The 16,959-nt window shown below is 42.3% G+C and overlaps 1 protein-coding gene across 1 annotated transcript in view; it reads right to left on the bottom strand.

The window, feature by feature from the left end:
* Positions 1-1,473: 1,473 nt before the first annotated feature.
* Positions 1,474-16,959, bottom strand: part of LOC138674772 (olfactory receptor 1496-like) — a 42,101-nt gene continuing 26,615 nt past the window's right edge. The window contains exon 2 of the mRNA XM_069762590.1: positions 1,474-2,430. Within this exon, the coding sequence (XP_069618691.1) occupies positions 1,474-2,430 (957 nt within the window). The remainder of the gene's footprint in view (positions 2,431-16,959) is intronic.

Here is a 16,959-nt window from a genome sequence, read left to right on the forward strand (position 1 = left end):
CTCCTGTAGAGTGTAAGCTCTTATGGTCAGTGGGGTCCTTTCACTCTCCTGTAGAGTGTAAGGTCTTATGGTCAGTGGGGTCCTCTCTCTCCTGTAGAGTGTCAGCTCTTATGGTCAGCGGGGTCCTCTCATCTTTAGACTGTAAGCTCTTATGATCAGCGGAGTCTTCTGTCTTCTGTAGAGTTTAAGCTCTTATGGTAAGTAGGGTCCCATTCCTCTATCTGTCTCTCTCTTTCCTATTCAATTTGAGCTCTTGTGGTTATTGGGGTACTCTTTGTCTTTATTCTTTCCCTATGTGTATTTTCCAGGCAATAAAGAGCTTTCCAGTTTTTAGATTCATGGAAATTTGTTTTGCTGGAAGACACATATTGAGGGAACATTCAGTGAAAGTAGCAAATTTGAATTTCAAAAGATCCACATGTCTTTTTAGGTGAGAACCAGTGATGAGCGAATATACTCATTACTCGGAGATTTTGTTTTTATCACCGCAGCTGAATGATTTACAGCTACTAGCCAGCATACTGTAAGTACTTGTGGGGGTTGCCTGGTTGCTAGGGAATCCCCACATGTAATCAAGCTGGTTAGGAGATGTAAATCATTCAGCTGCGGTGGTAAAAACTAAATCTCCGAGCACTAACAAATAGGCTTGAGCGAAACGGATCGTACAAATTCAAAAGTCGCCGACTTTTGGCAAAGCCGGGTTTCATGAAACCCGACCCGATCCTAGTGTGGGATCGGCCATGCGGTCGGCGATCTTGGCGCCAAAGTCGCGTTTCGTATGACAGAGAGAGAGAGAGAGAGAAAAAAAATTTCCCATTGACTTTGCATTGGGTTTCGTGTTTCGGTCGATCCCCGACTTTTCACCATAATCGGCCGATTTCACTCGACTCGACTTTTGAGATAGTCGGGTTTCGCGAAACTCGACTCGACCCTAAAAAAGTAAAAGTCGCTCAACCCTACTAACAAATACACGGAGGACACCTGAGGATGCTCGGGAAATCTCGAGTAACGAGTATATTCACTCATCACTAGTGAGAATCCTTAGGTTGTGATACGGATTGCCTTGTGAGTATGTTATAAATGCAGATCTACTCCTGTTCCCTGTAATCAGAATCATATCCTGCACTCAATTTCCCGTGGCTCTACCAAAATTTGAGTTCCAAGTGTGAACCCATTGCCAAACATGGATAGCCTGATTTTTAGTCTTTCATATTTTTGTTTGACTGCATTAACAATATTGCAAAACATTCGAAAAAATCTGCAATATCTTCTTGATAAGAATGTTTTTTGTATTTAAGGGTAAAATAAGTGACTTCAGGTATGAAATATCATGGCTTGAAACATTTTTTCCATTATGATTATCAGAAAAGCATATCCATAATTATTTACTTGCTTTAACCTGAAAAACCTGAGAACATAATAAATTTTAAAAACTCAACATTCAAAATCCAAGATGAAGACCTTTATTGTAAATTACCAGATCCCCCACTTTTGAAATGTCTCCAGTACGGCTTTCCTAATGTCTTTATTTCTCAGACTATATACAATGGGGTTGACCAAAGGAGTGAACACCGTATATAGCAGTGAAAGAACTTTACTCATGGTCAGTGTTAGGCCTTTTGTTGGGACGACATAAACGCTAAAAATTGTCCAATAGTATATGGAGACCACAGTGAGGTGGGAGCTACAGGTGGAGAAGGCTTTCTGTCTACCGGTGCTGGATGGGATCCTTAACACTGCTAAAATTATATAAGTGTAAGACATAATAATAATTATAGTTGGAATTAGTAATAATGGAAAGCTTAAGAAATACATCTCAATGTGAATAACGAAGGTGTCAGAACAGGCAAGTTCTAGTAATGGGACAATGTCACAGAATAAATGATCAATGATATTTGGACCACAAAAGTTCAGCCCTGCTATTGTAAAGATGTATATCAAATTGATAGAAAATCCAAACAACCAACAAATTGCCGACAGTATTTCACAACGTCGACTTGTCATTATAGAGATATAATGGAAAGGATTGCAGATGGCCACATATCGGTCATAGGACATCACAGCGAGGAGAAGACATTCACATGCTCCCGAGACACAGAAAAAATAAAACTGAATCATGCAGCCAAAAAAAGTCATGGTCCCCCCATTATTCAGGAGAATGTGGAACATGTTGGGGACAATGTCTGTGGGTAACAAGATGTCACTGATGGACAACTGTGAAAGGAAAAAGTACATTGGCGTTTGAAGGTTCTTGCTGGTGGACACCAGGGTGATGATCAGGAGATTCCCACATATTGTCCCACAGTAAACCACCAGGAGAAGAGAGAACAAAACATTTCTTGAACAATGACTGACTTGAAATCCTAAAATAAAAAACTCGGTGACTGCAGTCAGATTGTTCCCCTGGACGTAGAACACATCATAGCTATGCTGCAATAAACCGGAAACACTTTAGGATTTATATAAAAATGCCCAGAGAAGTTAGTAAATAGGTTTGAAATGTCAATATCTTACAGCATTTTATTAAATATACATTCAGATATTTTCCATAGATGCAATTATGAACCACAAACTTTACAATAAAACCATAAATTTTAGAGAAAGAGTCGAATCAGCCTAAAATAATGGAGAACAAGAGCAAACAGATGAATGTTACATTTTGGAGATCACGTTTTTATTTTTTGAACGATGATTTATATATACAGTGGGGCAAAAAAGTATTTAGTCAGTCAGCAATAGTGCAAGTTCCACCACTTAAAAAGATGAGAGGCGTCTGTAATTTACATCATAGGTAGACCTCAACTATGGGAGACAAACTGAGAAAAAAAAATCCAGAAAATCACATTGTCTGTTTTTTTTATCATTTTTTTTGCATATTATGGTGGAAAATAACTATTTGGTCAGAAACAAACAATCAAGATTTCTGGCTCTCACAGACCTGTAACTTCTTCTTTAAGAGTCTCCTCTTTCCTCCACTCATTACCTGTAGTAATGGCACCTGTTTAAACTTGTTATCAGTATAAAAAGACACCTGTGCACACCCTCAAACAGTCTGACTCCAAACTCCACTATGGTGAAGACCAAAGAGCTGTTAAAGGACACCAGAAACAAAATTGTAGCCCTGCACCAGGCTGGGAAGACTGAATCTGCAATAGCCAACCAGCTTGGAGTGAAGAAATCAACAGTGGGAGCAATAATTAGAAAATGGAAGACATACAAGACCACTGATAATCTCCCTCGATCTGGGGCTCCACGCAAAATCCCACCCCGTGGGGTCAGAATGATCACAAGAACGGTGAGCAAAAATCCCAGAACCACGCGGGGGGACCTAGTGAATGAACTGCAGAGAGCTGGGACCAATGTAACAAGGCCTACCATAAGTAACACACTACGCCACCATGGACTCAGATCCTGCAGTGCCAGACGTGTCCCACTGCTTAAGCCAGTACATGTCCGGGCCCATCTGAAGTTTGCTAGAGAGCATTTGGATGATCCAGAGGAGTTTTGGGAGAATGTCCTATGGTCTGATGAAACCAAACTGGAACTGTTTGGTAGAAACACAACTTGTCGTGTTTGGAGGAAAAAGAATACTGAGTTGCATCCATCAAACACCATACCTACTGTAAAGCATGGTGGTGGAAACATCATGCTTTGGGGCTGTTTCTCTGCAAAGGGGCTAGGACGACTGATCCGGGTACATGAAAGAATGAATGGGGCTATGTATCGTGAGATTTTGAGTGCAAACCTCCTTCCATCAGCAAGGGCATTGAAGATGAAACGTGGCTGGGTCTTTCAACATGACAATGATCCAAAGCACACCGCCAGGGCAACGAAGGAGTGGCTTCGTAAGAAGCATTTCAAGGTCCTGGAGTGGCCTAGCCAGTCTCCAGATCTCAACCCTATAGAAAACCTTTGGAGGGAGTTGAAAGTCCGTGTTGCCAAGTGAAAAGCCAAAAACATCACTGCTCTAGAGGAGATCTGCATGGAGGAATGGGCCAACATACCAACAACAGTGTGTGGCAACCTTGTGAAGACTTACAGAAAACGTTTGACCTCTGTCATTGCCAACAAAGGATATATTACAAAGTATTGAGATGAAATTTTGTTTCTGACCAAATACTTATTTTCCACCATAATATGCAAATAAAATGTTAAAAAAACAAACAATGTGATTTTCTGGATTTTTTTTCTCAGTTTGTCTCCCATAGTTGAGGTCTACCTATGATGTAAATTACAGACGCCTCTCATCTTTTTAAGTGGTGGAACTTGCACTATTGCTGACTGACTAAATACTTTTTTGCCCCACTGTATATATAAGACACAAAATGTTGAAAAGAGTTTTAAGAGAGTTTGGTGGTTTTCTGACAATACTTACATATATTTCTTTGTTCTTCATATTCATCTTCTAATATTTTTATTGTGTTTTTTACGAAAGAATTGTCCCAGAATTATACGACAGTCATGTTATGTGGCCGTCAGAGATATGATGAAAGATCTTAATGGCAATGAGCATAGACATACTATAAATATATAGTAAAATAAAGGTGAGGTACAATTAAGGGTGAATCTTATGAGATTTTTACTATCGTCCCATGAGTCTCATTTATTTCACTCAATTAAATAATGTCAATAAAAACCTAGTAAAGGCTTCTTTTCAAAACGATTCGATCAAAAGGATTATATACAGATGTACAGTACTGTGCAAAAGTTCTAGACAGATGTGGAACAAATCCTGCAAAGCAAGAATACTTTAAAATTGTAAAATATAGCACTACCGTATATACTCGAGTATAAGCCGACCCGCGTAGTATAAGCCGACCCCCCCTAATTTTGCCACAAAAAACTGGGAAAACGTATTGACTCGAGTATAAGCCTAGGGTGGAAAATGCAGCAGCTACCGGTAAATGTCAAAAATACAAATAGATACCAATAAAAGTAAAATTAATTGAGACATCAGTAGGTTAAGTGTTTTTGAATATCCATATTGAATCAGGAGCCCCATATAATGCTCCATAAAGTTTATGATGGCCCCATAAGATGCTCCATATTAAAATATGCCCCATATAATCCTGCATAAAGGTTAATATTGACCTCATAAGATGCTCCATAGACACATTTGCCCAATATAATGCAGCACAAATGTTGATTATGGCCCCATAAGATGCTCCATAAAGATATTTACCACATATAGTGCTGCACAAACGTTATAGTTCCATAAGATGCACCATACAGACATTTGCCCCATATAATGCTGCACAAACGTTATGGCCCCGTACAGACACTTGCCCCATATAGTGCTGCACAAACGTTATGGCGCCATACAGACACTGGCCCCATATAATGCTGCACAAACATTATTGCCCCATAAGATGCCCCATACAGACACTTGCCCCATTTGCTGTTGCTGCGATAAAAAAAAAATCACATACTCACCTCTCTGTTGCTCAGGCCCCCGGCACTTTCAATATTCACCTGACTTCGTTCCGGTGCCGCTCCGTCTTCAGCGTCTTCTACACTGACGTTCATGCAGAGGGCGCGCACTAACCACGTCACCGCGCCCTCTGACCTGAGCGTCACTGCACAAGACGGTGAAGACGGAGCGGCGCCCGGAACGAGGAGCAGGTGAATATCGCGCAGCGCTCTCCTCCCCATTATACTCATCTGCTCCTGGTGCTGTGCAGTCCCTGCTTCCCTGGCACCGCAGCTTCTCCCTGTACTGAGTGATCACTTTTACCGCTCATTACAATAATGAATATGCGGCTCCACCCTTACTATGTTACTATGTTACTATGTAATATGCGGCTCCACCCTTATGGAGCCGCATATTCATTACTGTAATGAGTGGTACCATGTGACCGCTCAGTACAGGAAGAAGCTGCTGGCGTCGGGGAAGCAGAGACCTGGGTATAAGACGAGAGGGTTCGAGTATAAGCCGAGAGGGGGACTTTCAGCCCCAAAAAATGGGCTGAAAATCTCGGCTTATACTCGAGTATATACGGTATATTAATATCAATTAACAAAATGTAATGTGAATGAACAAAAGAGAAATCTAAATCTCATCAATATTTGATGTGACTGACCTTTACCTTCTTTCCTTGGTCACTTGTACACAGTTTTTGAAAGATCTCAGTAGGGAGGTTGGTCCAAACATCTTGGAAAGGTAGCCACAGAACTTCTGTGGATGAACCTTGTGCAGATCCTTCTATCTGTTCATGTAATCTTACCCAGGAGGCAAATGTTGGGATCAGGGCTCTGATGTGGCCATATCCTCATTTTCCATTCTCATAGCTTTTCTTTTGAAGATAGTTCGAAATGACATTGGCTGTATGTTTTGTGTTATTGCCTGCTGCAGAAGATAATTTAGATGCCTCCTTGATTGCATCAAATGATGGAAGGTAGCTGCTTGGATTTCTCTGAGGCCACCAACAAATGGCTTTATTGGGGACTTTAGCTGTAGTGGTTGACAAGGAAACTTAGTGCAGCAGATGGAATATGCATCATACTTACTTCCTTTCAAAACTAAAAGATGTCCAGCAGTGCCATCAACTCAAAAATGTAAGCAACCAGTGGGACTCGGCAATGTCAAGGAAAACAAAATACAATGAGATATCAGGACATTAAAAAAGTGATCCTTAGAAGATCTTAAAATTAGTTACTATAATTACAACCTAAAAAGAACAACACATCATTTTCTTTATCAAAAATTAGGCCAAAATGCAGAAGTAATGCCTGGAAGATTAAAGACATCCAATGAATGAATAGCTTGGGCAACTTGAGTCTTATTGTCCTCTAACAATGGTGTGTGATGGGAACTATAATTGTCCTTATTGTTTATGGCCGTTTTTTTGTACTGGAGAGGGAAGGTAGGTAAATACTTCTGTTTAATTTTTAACATTAGGGAGATTTCTATTTTAAAACAAATGTAATAATATTCTGCATCTAAAAAACAGAGATCACATTTTTATTTGCAAAGGGAACCAAGCCTTGAATTCAGAATTTGAATTTACTTGCAAAATCTGCAAATAATGGTATATTACTAACCTTGCATGATGGCAATGTGAAAAAAGGCTAGTTTCGGGTGGTCGGAAACTAAAGTTGATTGTAGCCCTAAATGTCAGTCTACGTAATGCAAGAATTGAATCCATTTTCTAATATACCTTAGATTCAAACTCCCTATTGTTCCTTATCTAATCAATCTAGCAGCTTTATTTTATGTGTAATTTATATTATTAAGTTAAATAACATAGTAACATAGTTAGTAAGGCCGAAAAAAGACATTTGTCCATCCAGTTCAGCCTATATTCCATCATAATAAATACCCAAATCTACGTCCTTCTACAGAACCTAATAATTGTATGATACAATATTGTTCTGCTCCAGGAAGACATCCAGGCCTCTCTTGAACCCCTCGACTGAGTTCGCCATCACCACCTCCTCAGGCAAGCAATTCCAGATTCTCACTGCCCTAACAGTAAAGAATCCTCTTCTATGTTGGTGGAAAAACCTTCTCTCCTCCAGACGCAAAGAATGCCCCCTTGTGCCCGTCACCTTCCTTGGTATAAACAGATCCTCAGCGAGATATTTGTATTGTCCCCTTATATACTTATACATGGTTATTAGATCGCCCCTCAGTCGTCTTTTTTTTAGACTAAATAATCCTAATTTCGCTAATCTATCTGGGTATTGTAGTTCTCCCATCCCCTTTATTAATTTTGTTGCCCTCCTTTGTACTCTCTCTAGTTCCATTATATCCTTCCTGAGCACCGGTGCCCAAAACTGGACACAGTACTCCATGTGCGGTCTAACTAGGGATTTGTACAGAGGCAGTATAATGCTCTCATCATGTGTATCCAGACCTCTTTTAATGCACCCCATGATCCTGTTTGCCTTGGCAGCTGCTGCCTGGCACTGGCTGCTCCAGGTAAGTTTATCATTAACTAGGGTCCCCAAGTCCTTCTCCCTGTCAGATTTACCCAGTGGTTTCCCGTTCAGTGTGTAATGGTGATATTGATTCCTTCTTCCCATGTGTATAACCTTACATTTATCATTGTTAAACCTCATCTGCCACCTTTCAGCCCAAGTTTCCAACTTATCCAGATCCATCTGTAGCAGAATACTATCTTCTCTTGTATTAACTGCTTTACATAGTTTTGTATCATCTGCAAATATCGATATTTTACTGTGTAAACCTTCTACCAGATCATTAATGAATATGTTGAAGAGAACAGGTCCCAATACTGACCCCTGCGGTACCCCACTGGTCACAGCGACCCAGTTAGAGACTATACCATTTATAACCACCCTCTGCTTTCTATCACTAAGCCAGTTACTAACCCATTTACACACATTTTCCCCCAGACCAAGCATTCTCATTTTGTGTACCAACCTCTTGTGCGGCACGGTATCAAACGCTTTGGAAAAATCGAGATATACCACGTCCAATGACTCACCGTGGTCCAGTCTATAGCTTACCTCTTCATAAAAACTGATTAGATTGGTTTGACAGGAGCGATTTCTCATAAACCCATGCTGATATGGAGTTAAACAGTTATTCTCATTGAGATAATCCAGAATAACATCCCTCAGAAACCCTTCAAATATTTTACCAACAATAGAGGTTAGACTTACTGGCCTATAATTTCCAGGTTCACTTTTAGAGCCCTTTTTGAATATTGGCACCACATTTGCTATGCGCCAGTCCTGCGGAACAGACCCTGTCGCTATAGAGTCACTAAAAATAAGAAATAATGGTTTATCTATTTCATTACTTAGTTCTCTTAGTACTCGTGGGTGTATGCCATCCGGACCCGGAGATTTATCTATTTTAATCTTATTTAGCCGGTTTCGCACCTCTTCTTGGGTTAGATTGGTGACCCTTAATATAGGGTTTTCATTGTTTCTTGGGATTTCACCTAGCATTTCATTTTCCACCGTGAATACCGTGGAGAAGAAGGTGTTTAATATGTTAGCTTTTTCCTCGTCATCTACAACCATTCTTTCCTCACTATTTTTTAAGGGGCCTACATTTTCAGTTTTTATTCTTTTACTATTGATATAGTTGAAGAACAGTTTGGGATTAGTTTTACTCTCCTTAGCAATGTGCTTCTCTGTTTCCTTTTTGGCAGCTTTAATTAGTTTTTTAGATAAAGTATTTTTCTCCCTATAGTTTTTTAGAGCTTCAATGGTGCCATCCTGCTTTAGTAGTGCAAATGCTTTCTTTTTACTGTTAATTGCCTGTCTTACTTCTTTGTTTAGCCACATTGGGTTTTTCCTATTTCTAGTCTTTTTATTCCCACAAGGTATAAACCGCTTACACTGCCTATTTAGGATGTTCTTAAACATTTCCCATTTATTATCTGTATTCTTATTTCTGAGGATATTGTCCCAGTCTACCAGATTAAGGGCATCTCTAAGCTGGTCAAACTTTGCCTTCCTAAAGTTCAGTGTTTTTGTGACTCCCTGACAAGTCCCCCTAGTGAAAGACAGGTGAAACTGTACAATATTGTGGTCGCTATTTCCTAGATGCCCGACCACCTGCAGATTTGTTATTCTGTCAGGTCTATTAGATAGTATTAAGTCTAAAAGTGCTGCTCCTCTGGTTGGATTCTGCACCAATTGTGAAAGATAATTTTTCTTGGTTATTAGCAGAAACCTGTTGCCTTTATGGGTTTCACAGGTTTCTGTTTCCCAGTTAATATCCGGGTAGTTAAAGTCCCCCATAACCAGGACCTCATTATGGGTTGCAGCTTCATCTATCTGCTTTAGAAGTAGACTTTCCATGCTTTCTGTTATATTTGGGGGTTTGTAACAGACCCCAATGAGAATTTTGTTACCATTTTTCCCTCCATGAATTTCAACCCATATGGACTCGACATCCTCATTCCCTTCGCTAATATCCTCCCTTAAAGTGGACTTTAGACAAGACTTTACATAGAGACAAACCCCTCCTCCTCTCCGATTTTTACGATCCTTTCTAAACAGACTGTAACCCTGTAAGTTAACTGCCCAGTCATAGCTTTCATCTAACCATGTCTCGGTTATTCCCACTATGTCAAAGTTACCTGTAGATATTTCTGCTTCTAGTTCTTCCATCTTGTTTGTCAGGCTTCTGGCGTTTGCGAGCATGCAGTTTAGAGGATTTTGTTTTGTTCCAATCTCCTCGCTGTGGATTGTTTTAGAAATGTTCTTACCTCCCTTCTGAGTATGTTTTCCTGGGTCGTCTTTGTTCGAGTCTAATGTTTTTCTTCCCGTCCCCAATCCAAAAGACATTTTGGATTAAAATCAACTTTCATTTCCAACCAGCCCTTTATCTTGTTACTCGCTGTTACTAAGTGCTCATTAGTTTAGTGGCGAGTATCCCCACGTGCCTAGAAGGAGACCAGGTTTATATTTTCTGATGGGGAGTCTTCTTCAGACAGAGGCTGGACAAACATCTTTCTGAGATGGTACAATGCCAGGGGGTTGGACACCAAGACCCCGGAGGTCCCTACCAAATCTAACATTCTATGACTCTACGGTGCAGTATATTACAGATGTATTAATTCACCGTCACACACTGAATGACGATGATGAGACGCTACAACAGATCACAGGAATCTTGTATTTCCATTACAGACTGAGACTATCGCTACCATTTTTAAGCTGGTACATCAGCACTGCATTAGTACACCCCGGTCACATTGTGCCTTTATCTAGCTCTATCCTGTGCACTCTGAGCTCCTATCCAAACACAGTGCAAGCATAAAATGGTGAATCTTGGCTAACCATGGTTTTATACTGCCTGTGATAGCCCCACTGATTGGTTGTGCTGCACCAATAGATTGGATTGTGGCTGGGCATTATCAGGGAGCCTGCACTGTTTCGCCTGATGCTGTTTGCCTTTTTGTGGCTCATCATGAACAGAATCACAAATTGTTCGAATTTGCAGTGTGTTTCAGAAAATTTGACTTGAATTCTCTAATCTACTAAACATAGCACTGGCTTGTGTCCAATGTTGCCGCACCACTGTGCCTGCAGACACCCTACAGCTCTAGGCCTCATCAACTCTCCAACACAGCAACAATGTCCGCCACATGGCACCAGCACCAAATGAGCTGATCTGAAATACTCCCGTTGCATGTGCTTTCAGGCAAAATGCTGAAAACAAAACACAGTAGGTGGGACCATTTTTGCAGTCTCCTGCTAATTTTCAAGCACCTGTGCCAAATGCATAGAATGATGGTACCAAGAGAGAAATATGAAGAGATAAACTATTCAATTTACCATAACTGTGGAAAAAAGACCCAGACCCCACATTTAATGAACATCAAAAAAGTGACCGTCACATCCAAACACAAGTCAGGTCTGAACAGGTGCTTACCCAGGGTAACCAACTCATATACAATAAAACCAAAAGGTAGCACTCTGTAACACTATAGCATGCAAACATGAAATATGAAAATTGAATTGCATTACTGCACTAGAATTATGAAAAAATTGAGAAACCTTAGCGCATAAATTGGTCAATTCATGTGTGCCTGGCAGCTACGTTAAGGCGATTCTCATTTCCAGGACCCAACATAATGCCAATCCTCTCTTTGACAGTCTACATCTCTCTGGGAACCTAATGTGAATCCTCTCTGGACTAAAATATATATCTCAATGGAGGGGTAAAATCCTGCTGCAATTAAAATTGCCTGAGGCTAAGGAGCGGAGGGCTGTGACCTAGGTCGCACTTGGCTATGTACTTCCGGGTTTCTGGCTCATGATGGCGGCCGCATGTATGAGTAGCGACATCACATAACATGATGCTGCTGATTGATATTAATTTCAGCTGTCCTCACCCTATTTATTTTCCACTGCACCCCTTACCACATCACTCCCTAATGAAGCAGAAGCGAAACGTGTGTTGGAGTGGAGTGCGTGGGTGCCGTGGAGTGTCAGACTGGTTGGTGTGGGATTTTCTATGCACTTTTACTAATTGCACTTTAGAACCATTACTATTACTTTTTATGGACATTAATTCCTATTACTTCATTTTTTGATGACATTCACTTTTTTTATTTTTTTTTCATCAAATTTAACAATATTGTCATTACCTCATTATGTTTTCGTATACACTTATGATATCATAGTAATTGCCACGTGGTATTAATTAATTGATTTATTTATATGTTTTCACATTTTATATGGAGCAGTTATTGGTGTCACTTTTTGCCATATTCTTTTGTGCATATCACCTCATTTTCTTATATATATATATTTTTTTAATATGGTGTTAGATTATTTTTTAAGTTTTACTTTTTTGCCGATCCGTCTGCTATTCCTTTTCCCCCTCACATATCATTTTTAGCATTGTTTTTGTGTCATTAACTTTCTAATAAATTATCTTTTGTAACATCAATTTTTTTCTTTGAAGAAAAAAACTTTCTTTCTTTAATATTTTGTGCAATCATGGGGTGAAATCCGGTCACCACTCTGAATGGCTTCAGTAGGCGACATGCGTGATTCATTAGCTGCCATTGGCAGTTCTCGCAGTAAACCACGCATCAGTTAACATGTATGTCCAGTTGGAATGAGCTGACACTTTTCTGCCATAGCTACCATCTTTCACGAGCAGGTACATTTGTGAAGGAAATGTACAAAGAAATTTGGATTGAGAGTTATACATGGAGCATTGGTTACTTTTCTAGACCGTAAGATAACCAGGGCCGGCTCCAGGTTTTTGAGGGCCCTGGGCGAAAGAGTTTCAGTGGGCCCCCCCTTTAACACATACCACGATTCATGATCGCATATAACACAGCCATGTAGTATATAACAGCCCACGTAGCATATAACAGCCCATATACTGAAGTATATAGCACAGCCACATATTATATAACACAGCCCACATAGTATATAGAACAGCCATGTAGTATATAGCACAGCCCATGTAGCATATAACAGCCCACGTAGTATATAACATGGCCCATGTAGTATATAGAACAGCTATATAGTATATAGCACAGACCTGTAGTATACAGCACAGCCCCCTCCCCCAAGAATGGCCCCATAGTCCAGTACTCACTGTTGTAGTTACAAAAAAAAAACACTCCTCACCTCTCAACGTGCCCGCGCTGCTCCCTGCTCCGGTCTCGGCGGCTGCCGCTGCACTGTCTGACACACAGCGAGTGTGCGATGATGTCATCGCGCACCCGCAGCGGCAGTGTCAGAGGCAGAGTGGGGAATGATGGGAGAGGGAGCGTCAGGTGACGCTATCTCCTCCATCATTTGATTTGAACTTTACCAGCAGACGCCGGTATAGTTTAATGCGGCGGCGGGGGAGTTGGCGCTTGCGACAGGTGGGCCCCCCTGCCTCACAGAGGCCCCATAGTGGCTGCGTGATGAGCTGCTAGCTGAGGGCCCGTGGGGGAGTGGGGCCCTAGGCAATGGCAGCTGCCTGCCCCTAACGCCAGCCCTGAATGGGCCCCCCTGTCTCGCCAGGGCCCTGGCACTTGCCCGGGTACGCCGGGTGCTGACGCCGGCCCTGAAGATAACCATTATGTTCTGGGCATTGTTCATGAGGAGCCATGTAGCTTGTGAGTTGCCGCTTCATGTACATCAACAACTTGTCCACTGTTGGATTTTTTCATTCAACTTTCAAGCTAAAAAAATGCTTTGCAATGATTTATCTTGCATATGAAAAGTGAGTGAGATCGGTTTGTGCAATCAACGCTAAACCCAGTGACTGTTGGGGATCGACCATGATTGTTGAATAAGATCTGGAGAAAGGGTTGGAGAAGGTAGATGATTGTTGACTGCCAGTGGAAGTAGATGGTTCTTGCAGTTCTGGAAGCTTCATCATCTGTTCGGTTTGTGGTGGTGCATTTTGGCTACAACAAACATTCAACCAGTGGCCATGAATCTCATGTGATATCCTTTCCAACAGATACTGCTCTAGTTGTCAATGATATCTACAATGTAGTGCACTTTGGAGCTCAAAAAGAACTTGAGAGAGCATTCTACATTCTCCTGTCCTACATGTAAGAGCAAATAGTGAGCACCCCTTTCTGTGAGAAATATTGGCATTGGCAGCGTATGCCGTAATTTTACACAATCAGTGATTTATATTTGCAAGCATGATGGAGGAGGAGGAGGCATACTCTGAGTAAAAAGAGCAGTAGTTGTAAATGAAAGTGATGAACGTGACAATGACATTGACCAGGTACTATATAATAGTGTCACCTGGCTGACAGAAAGACAAGCATGATGAGAAGAGTGAGGAGCACAACTTGGGACAAACTCTTTTTTTGCATACCAGATAGACTGGTAATTTAGCTACAAATGCTGATGAAGAGATGTAGTTCCTAGTTTATATGAGCTTGGATGTGCACAGCTCACTGTCCTATTGAAGAGTCTGCAGAGTGCCAGATAGTCATCTTGTGGCAACATTCACTAGAACTGAAAATCAAGAGATGACCACTAGTGATGAGCGAACGTGCTCGCCACTACTCGGTACTTGCCCGAGTATCACTATGTTCAGTGTACTCGGAAAGCACCGAGTATTTCCCGGATTATTCGTCGGGAGCTCAGGTCTCTGCCCTGCAATTCTTGCACTCTTTAGAGCGCAGGGATTGTCAGCCACGCTCAGTAATGCCGCAGCCATCCTTGTTGAGGTATTACAGTGATTGGCTGGCCGCACAGCGTCATCAGGTCTATGAGAGACCGGGAACCACCCTGCTCACCGCATTCTGCTCCGGACTTAGCGAGTGTAGGGAGAGCTGCTGCTGAGATAGGGTCAGAATCGTCCTTGTAATAGTTAGTGTAGGTCTGCAACTGTTCAGTCCACAACTCCTGAGAAACCAACAGTCCTTTTTAGGGGTAATTCGGGGGTCCAGAGATTGCAGCAGTAGGTAGGCAGGGGAGTCTATGTGCACATATCCACATCACTGCAAGGCCTGCAGGCACTGTATGTGAGTACATAGATCTCACTGCATCCCTCCAAAAGCTCCATTCCTGTCTGCTGCTGCTTATCTATAACATAACGCTGGGAGCATCACTCTGTCCAAAGCCTTTATAGACTGCGCAAGCGCCGGCGCAGTCTGGACCCCACAGAGTGACGCTCCCAGGAGATCGTGGTATGCGTAAGCACTGAACGCACACCGCGATCTCCACCGGTGAGGCAGGGACGCGCCAGGAGGGTAAGTATATTCACCTGTCCCCCGTTCCAGCGCTGCGTGCGGCTCCGTGTCCCGGGTCCTCTGCCTGTGACGTTCACAGTTCAGAGGGCGCGATGACACGCTTAATGCGCGCCGCCCTCTGACTGAACAGTCACAGCCAGAGGAGCCGGAACACGGAGCGGATGCAGCACTAGATCAGGGCCAGGTGAATATAGCAAGTGTTGGGGGCCTGAGCTAGCGGCGACTCCGGAACCTGACCCCCACAGCGCGCCGGTGTCCCCGCCTGCTCAGGCCCCCCAGTACTCGGCACCCAGCGACGATAGGTGAGTATGGTAATTTTTTTTTTTATATATCGCAGCAGCATACGGGGCATATAATCCTATGGAGCATCTTATGGGGCCATCAACCATAATGGAGCAGTGTACGGGGGCATATAATACCATGGAGCATGTTATGGGGGCCATAAACCATAATGGAGCAGTGTACGGGGGCATATAATACCATGGAGCATCTTATGGGGGCCATCAACCATAATGGAGCAGTGTACGGGGCATATAATACCATGGAGCATCTTATGGGGCCATCAACCATAATGGAGCAGTGTACGGGGCATATAATACCATGGAGCATGTTATGGGGGCCATAAACCTTTATGGAGCAGTGTACGGGGCATATAATACCACGGAGCATGTTATGGGGGCCATAAACCTTTATGGAGCAGTGTACGGGGGCATATACTATGGAGCATCTTATGGGGGCCATAAACCTTTATGGAGCAGTGTACGGCACATATACTATGGAGCATCTTATGGGGGCCATAAAACTTTATGGAGCAGTGTACGGGGCATATACTATGGAGCATCTTATGGGGGCCATAAACCTTTATGGAGCAGTGTACGGGGCATATACTATGGAGCATCTTATGGGGGCCATAAACCTTTATGGAGCATTGTACGGGGGCATATACCATGGAGCATCTTATGGGGGCCATAAACCTTTATGGAGCAGCGTTTGGGGCATATGGATGGGAGCTAACATAGAAAAAACTCAGAAAAAATACATACCATGAGATACGGCCTTCCCAAAACCCTGTCTGATGACAAATGCAGACTTAGCAGGATGCAGCAGGCCTCCACTGATAAAGGCTAGGGGCGGCACAGGTGCAAACTACTTGATAAAAACAACCACCCCAACCAAACATTGCAGGGGTTGGCTGCCTAGCAGAAAAAATGCACATTGATATGACTCACATAGGATGCCAGTCACACTGATAAGTGCGGTGCACAGTGTCTGTATGCAACCTATTGATGACGCCCCTTGTATTAACAGGCGGGCTGCCCAGCACTAAAAAATGCAGCGCACAGTGAAAGACGCCCCAGAAAAACCTAGCCAACATAAAGAGGCCTGGCCACATCCTGCAGTAAAGGATGTGATATAGTGCAAAAAAATGCATGCATATGATAAATACATACACTATATGAGGTATTGGTTTAATATTTTGGCCAAAATAAAGTAAGCCCGCAACCCAACGTCAAGGGTCCCCATAATATTGCGGGTCCTAACACTAATATCAAAAACAGCTAACATAGAAAAAACTCAGAAAAAATACATACCATGAGATACGGCCTTCCCAAAACCCTGTCTGATGACAAATGCACACTTAGCAGGATGCAGCAGGCCTCCACTGATAAAGGCTAGGGGCGGCACAGGCCTCTTTATGTTGGCTAGGTTTTTCTGGGGCGTCTTTCACTGTGCACTGCATTTTTTAGTGCTGGGCAGCCCGCCTGTTAATACAAGGGGCGTCATCAATAGGTTGCATACA

This window comes from Ranitomeya imitator, chromosome 4, assembly GCF_032444005.1.
Source record: "Ranitomeya imitator isolate aRanImi1 chromosome 4, aRanImi1.pri, whole genome shotgun sequence".
NCBI classification, from domain to species: domain Eukaryota; kingdom Metazoa; phylum Chordata; class Amphibia; order Anura; family Dendrobatidae; genus Ranitomeya; species Ranitomeya imitator.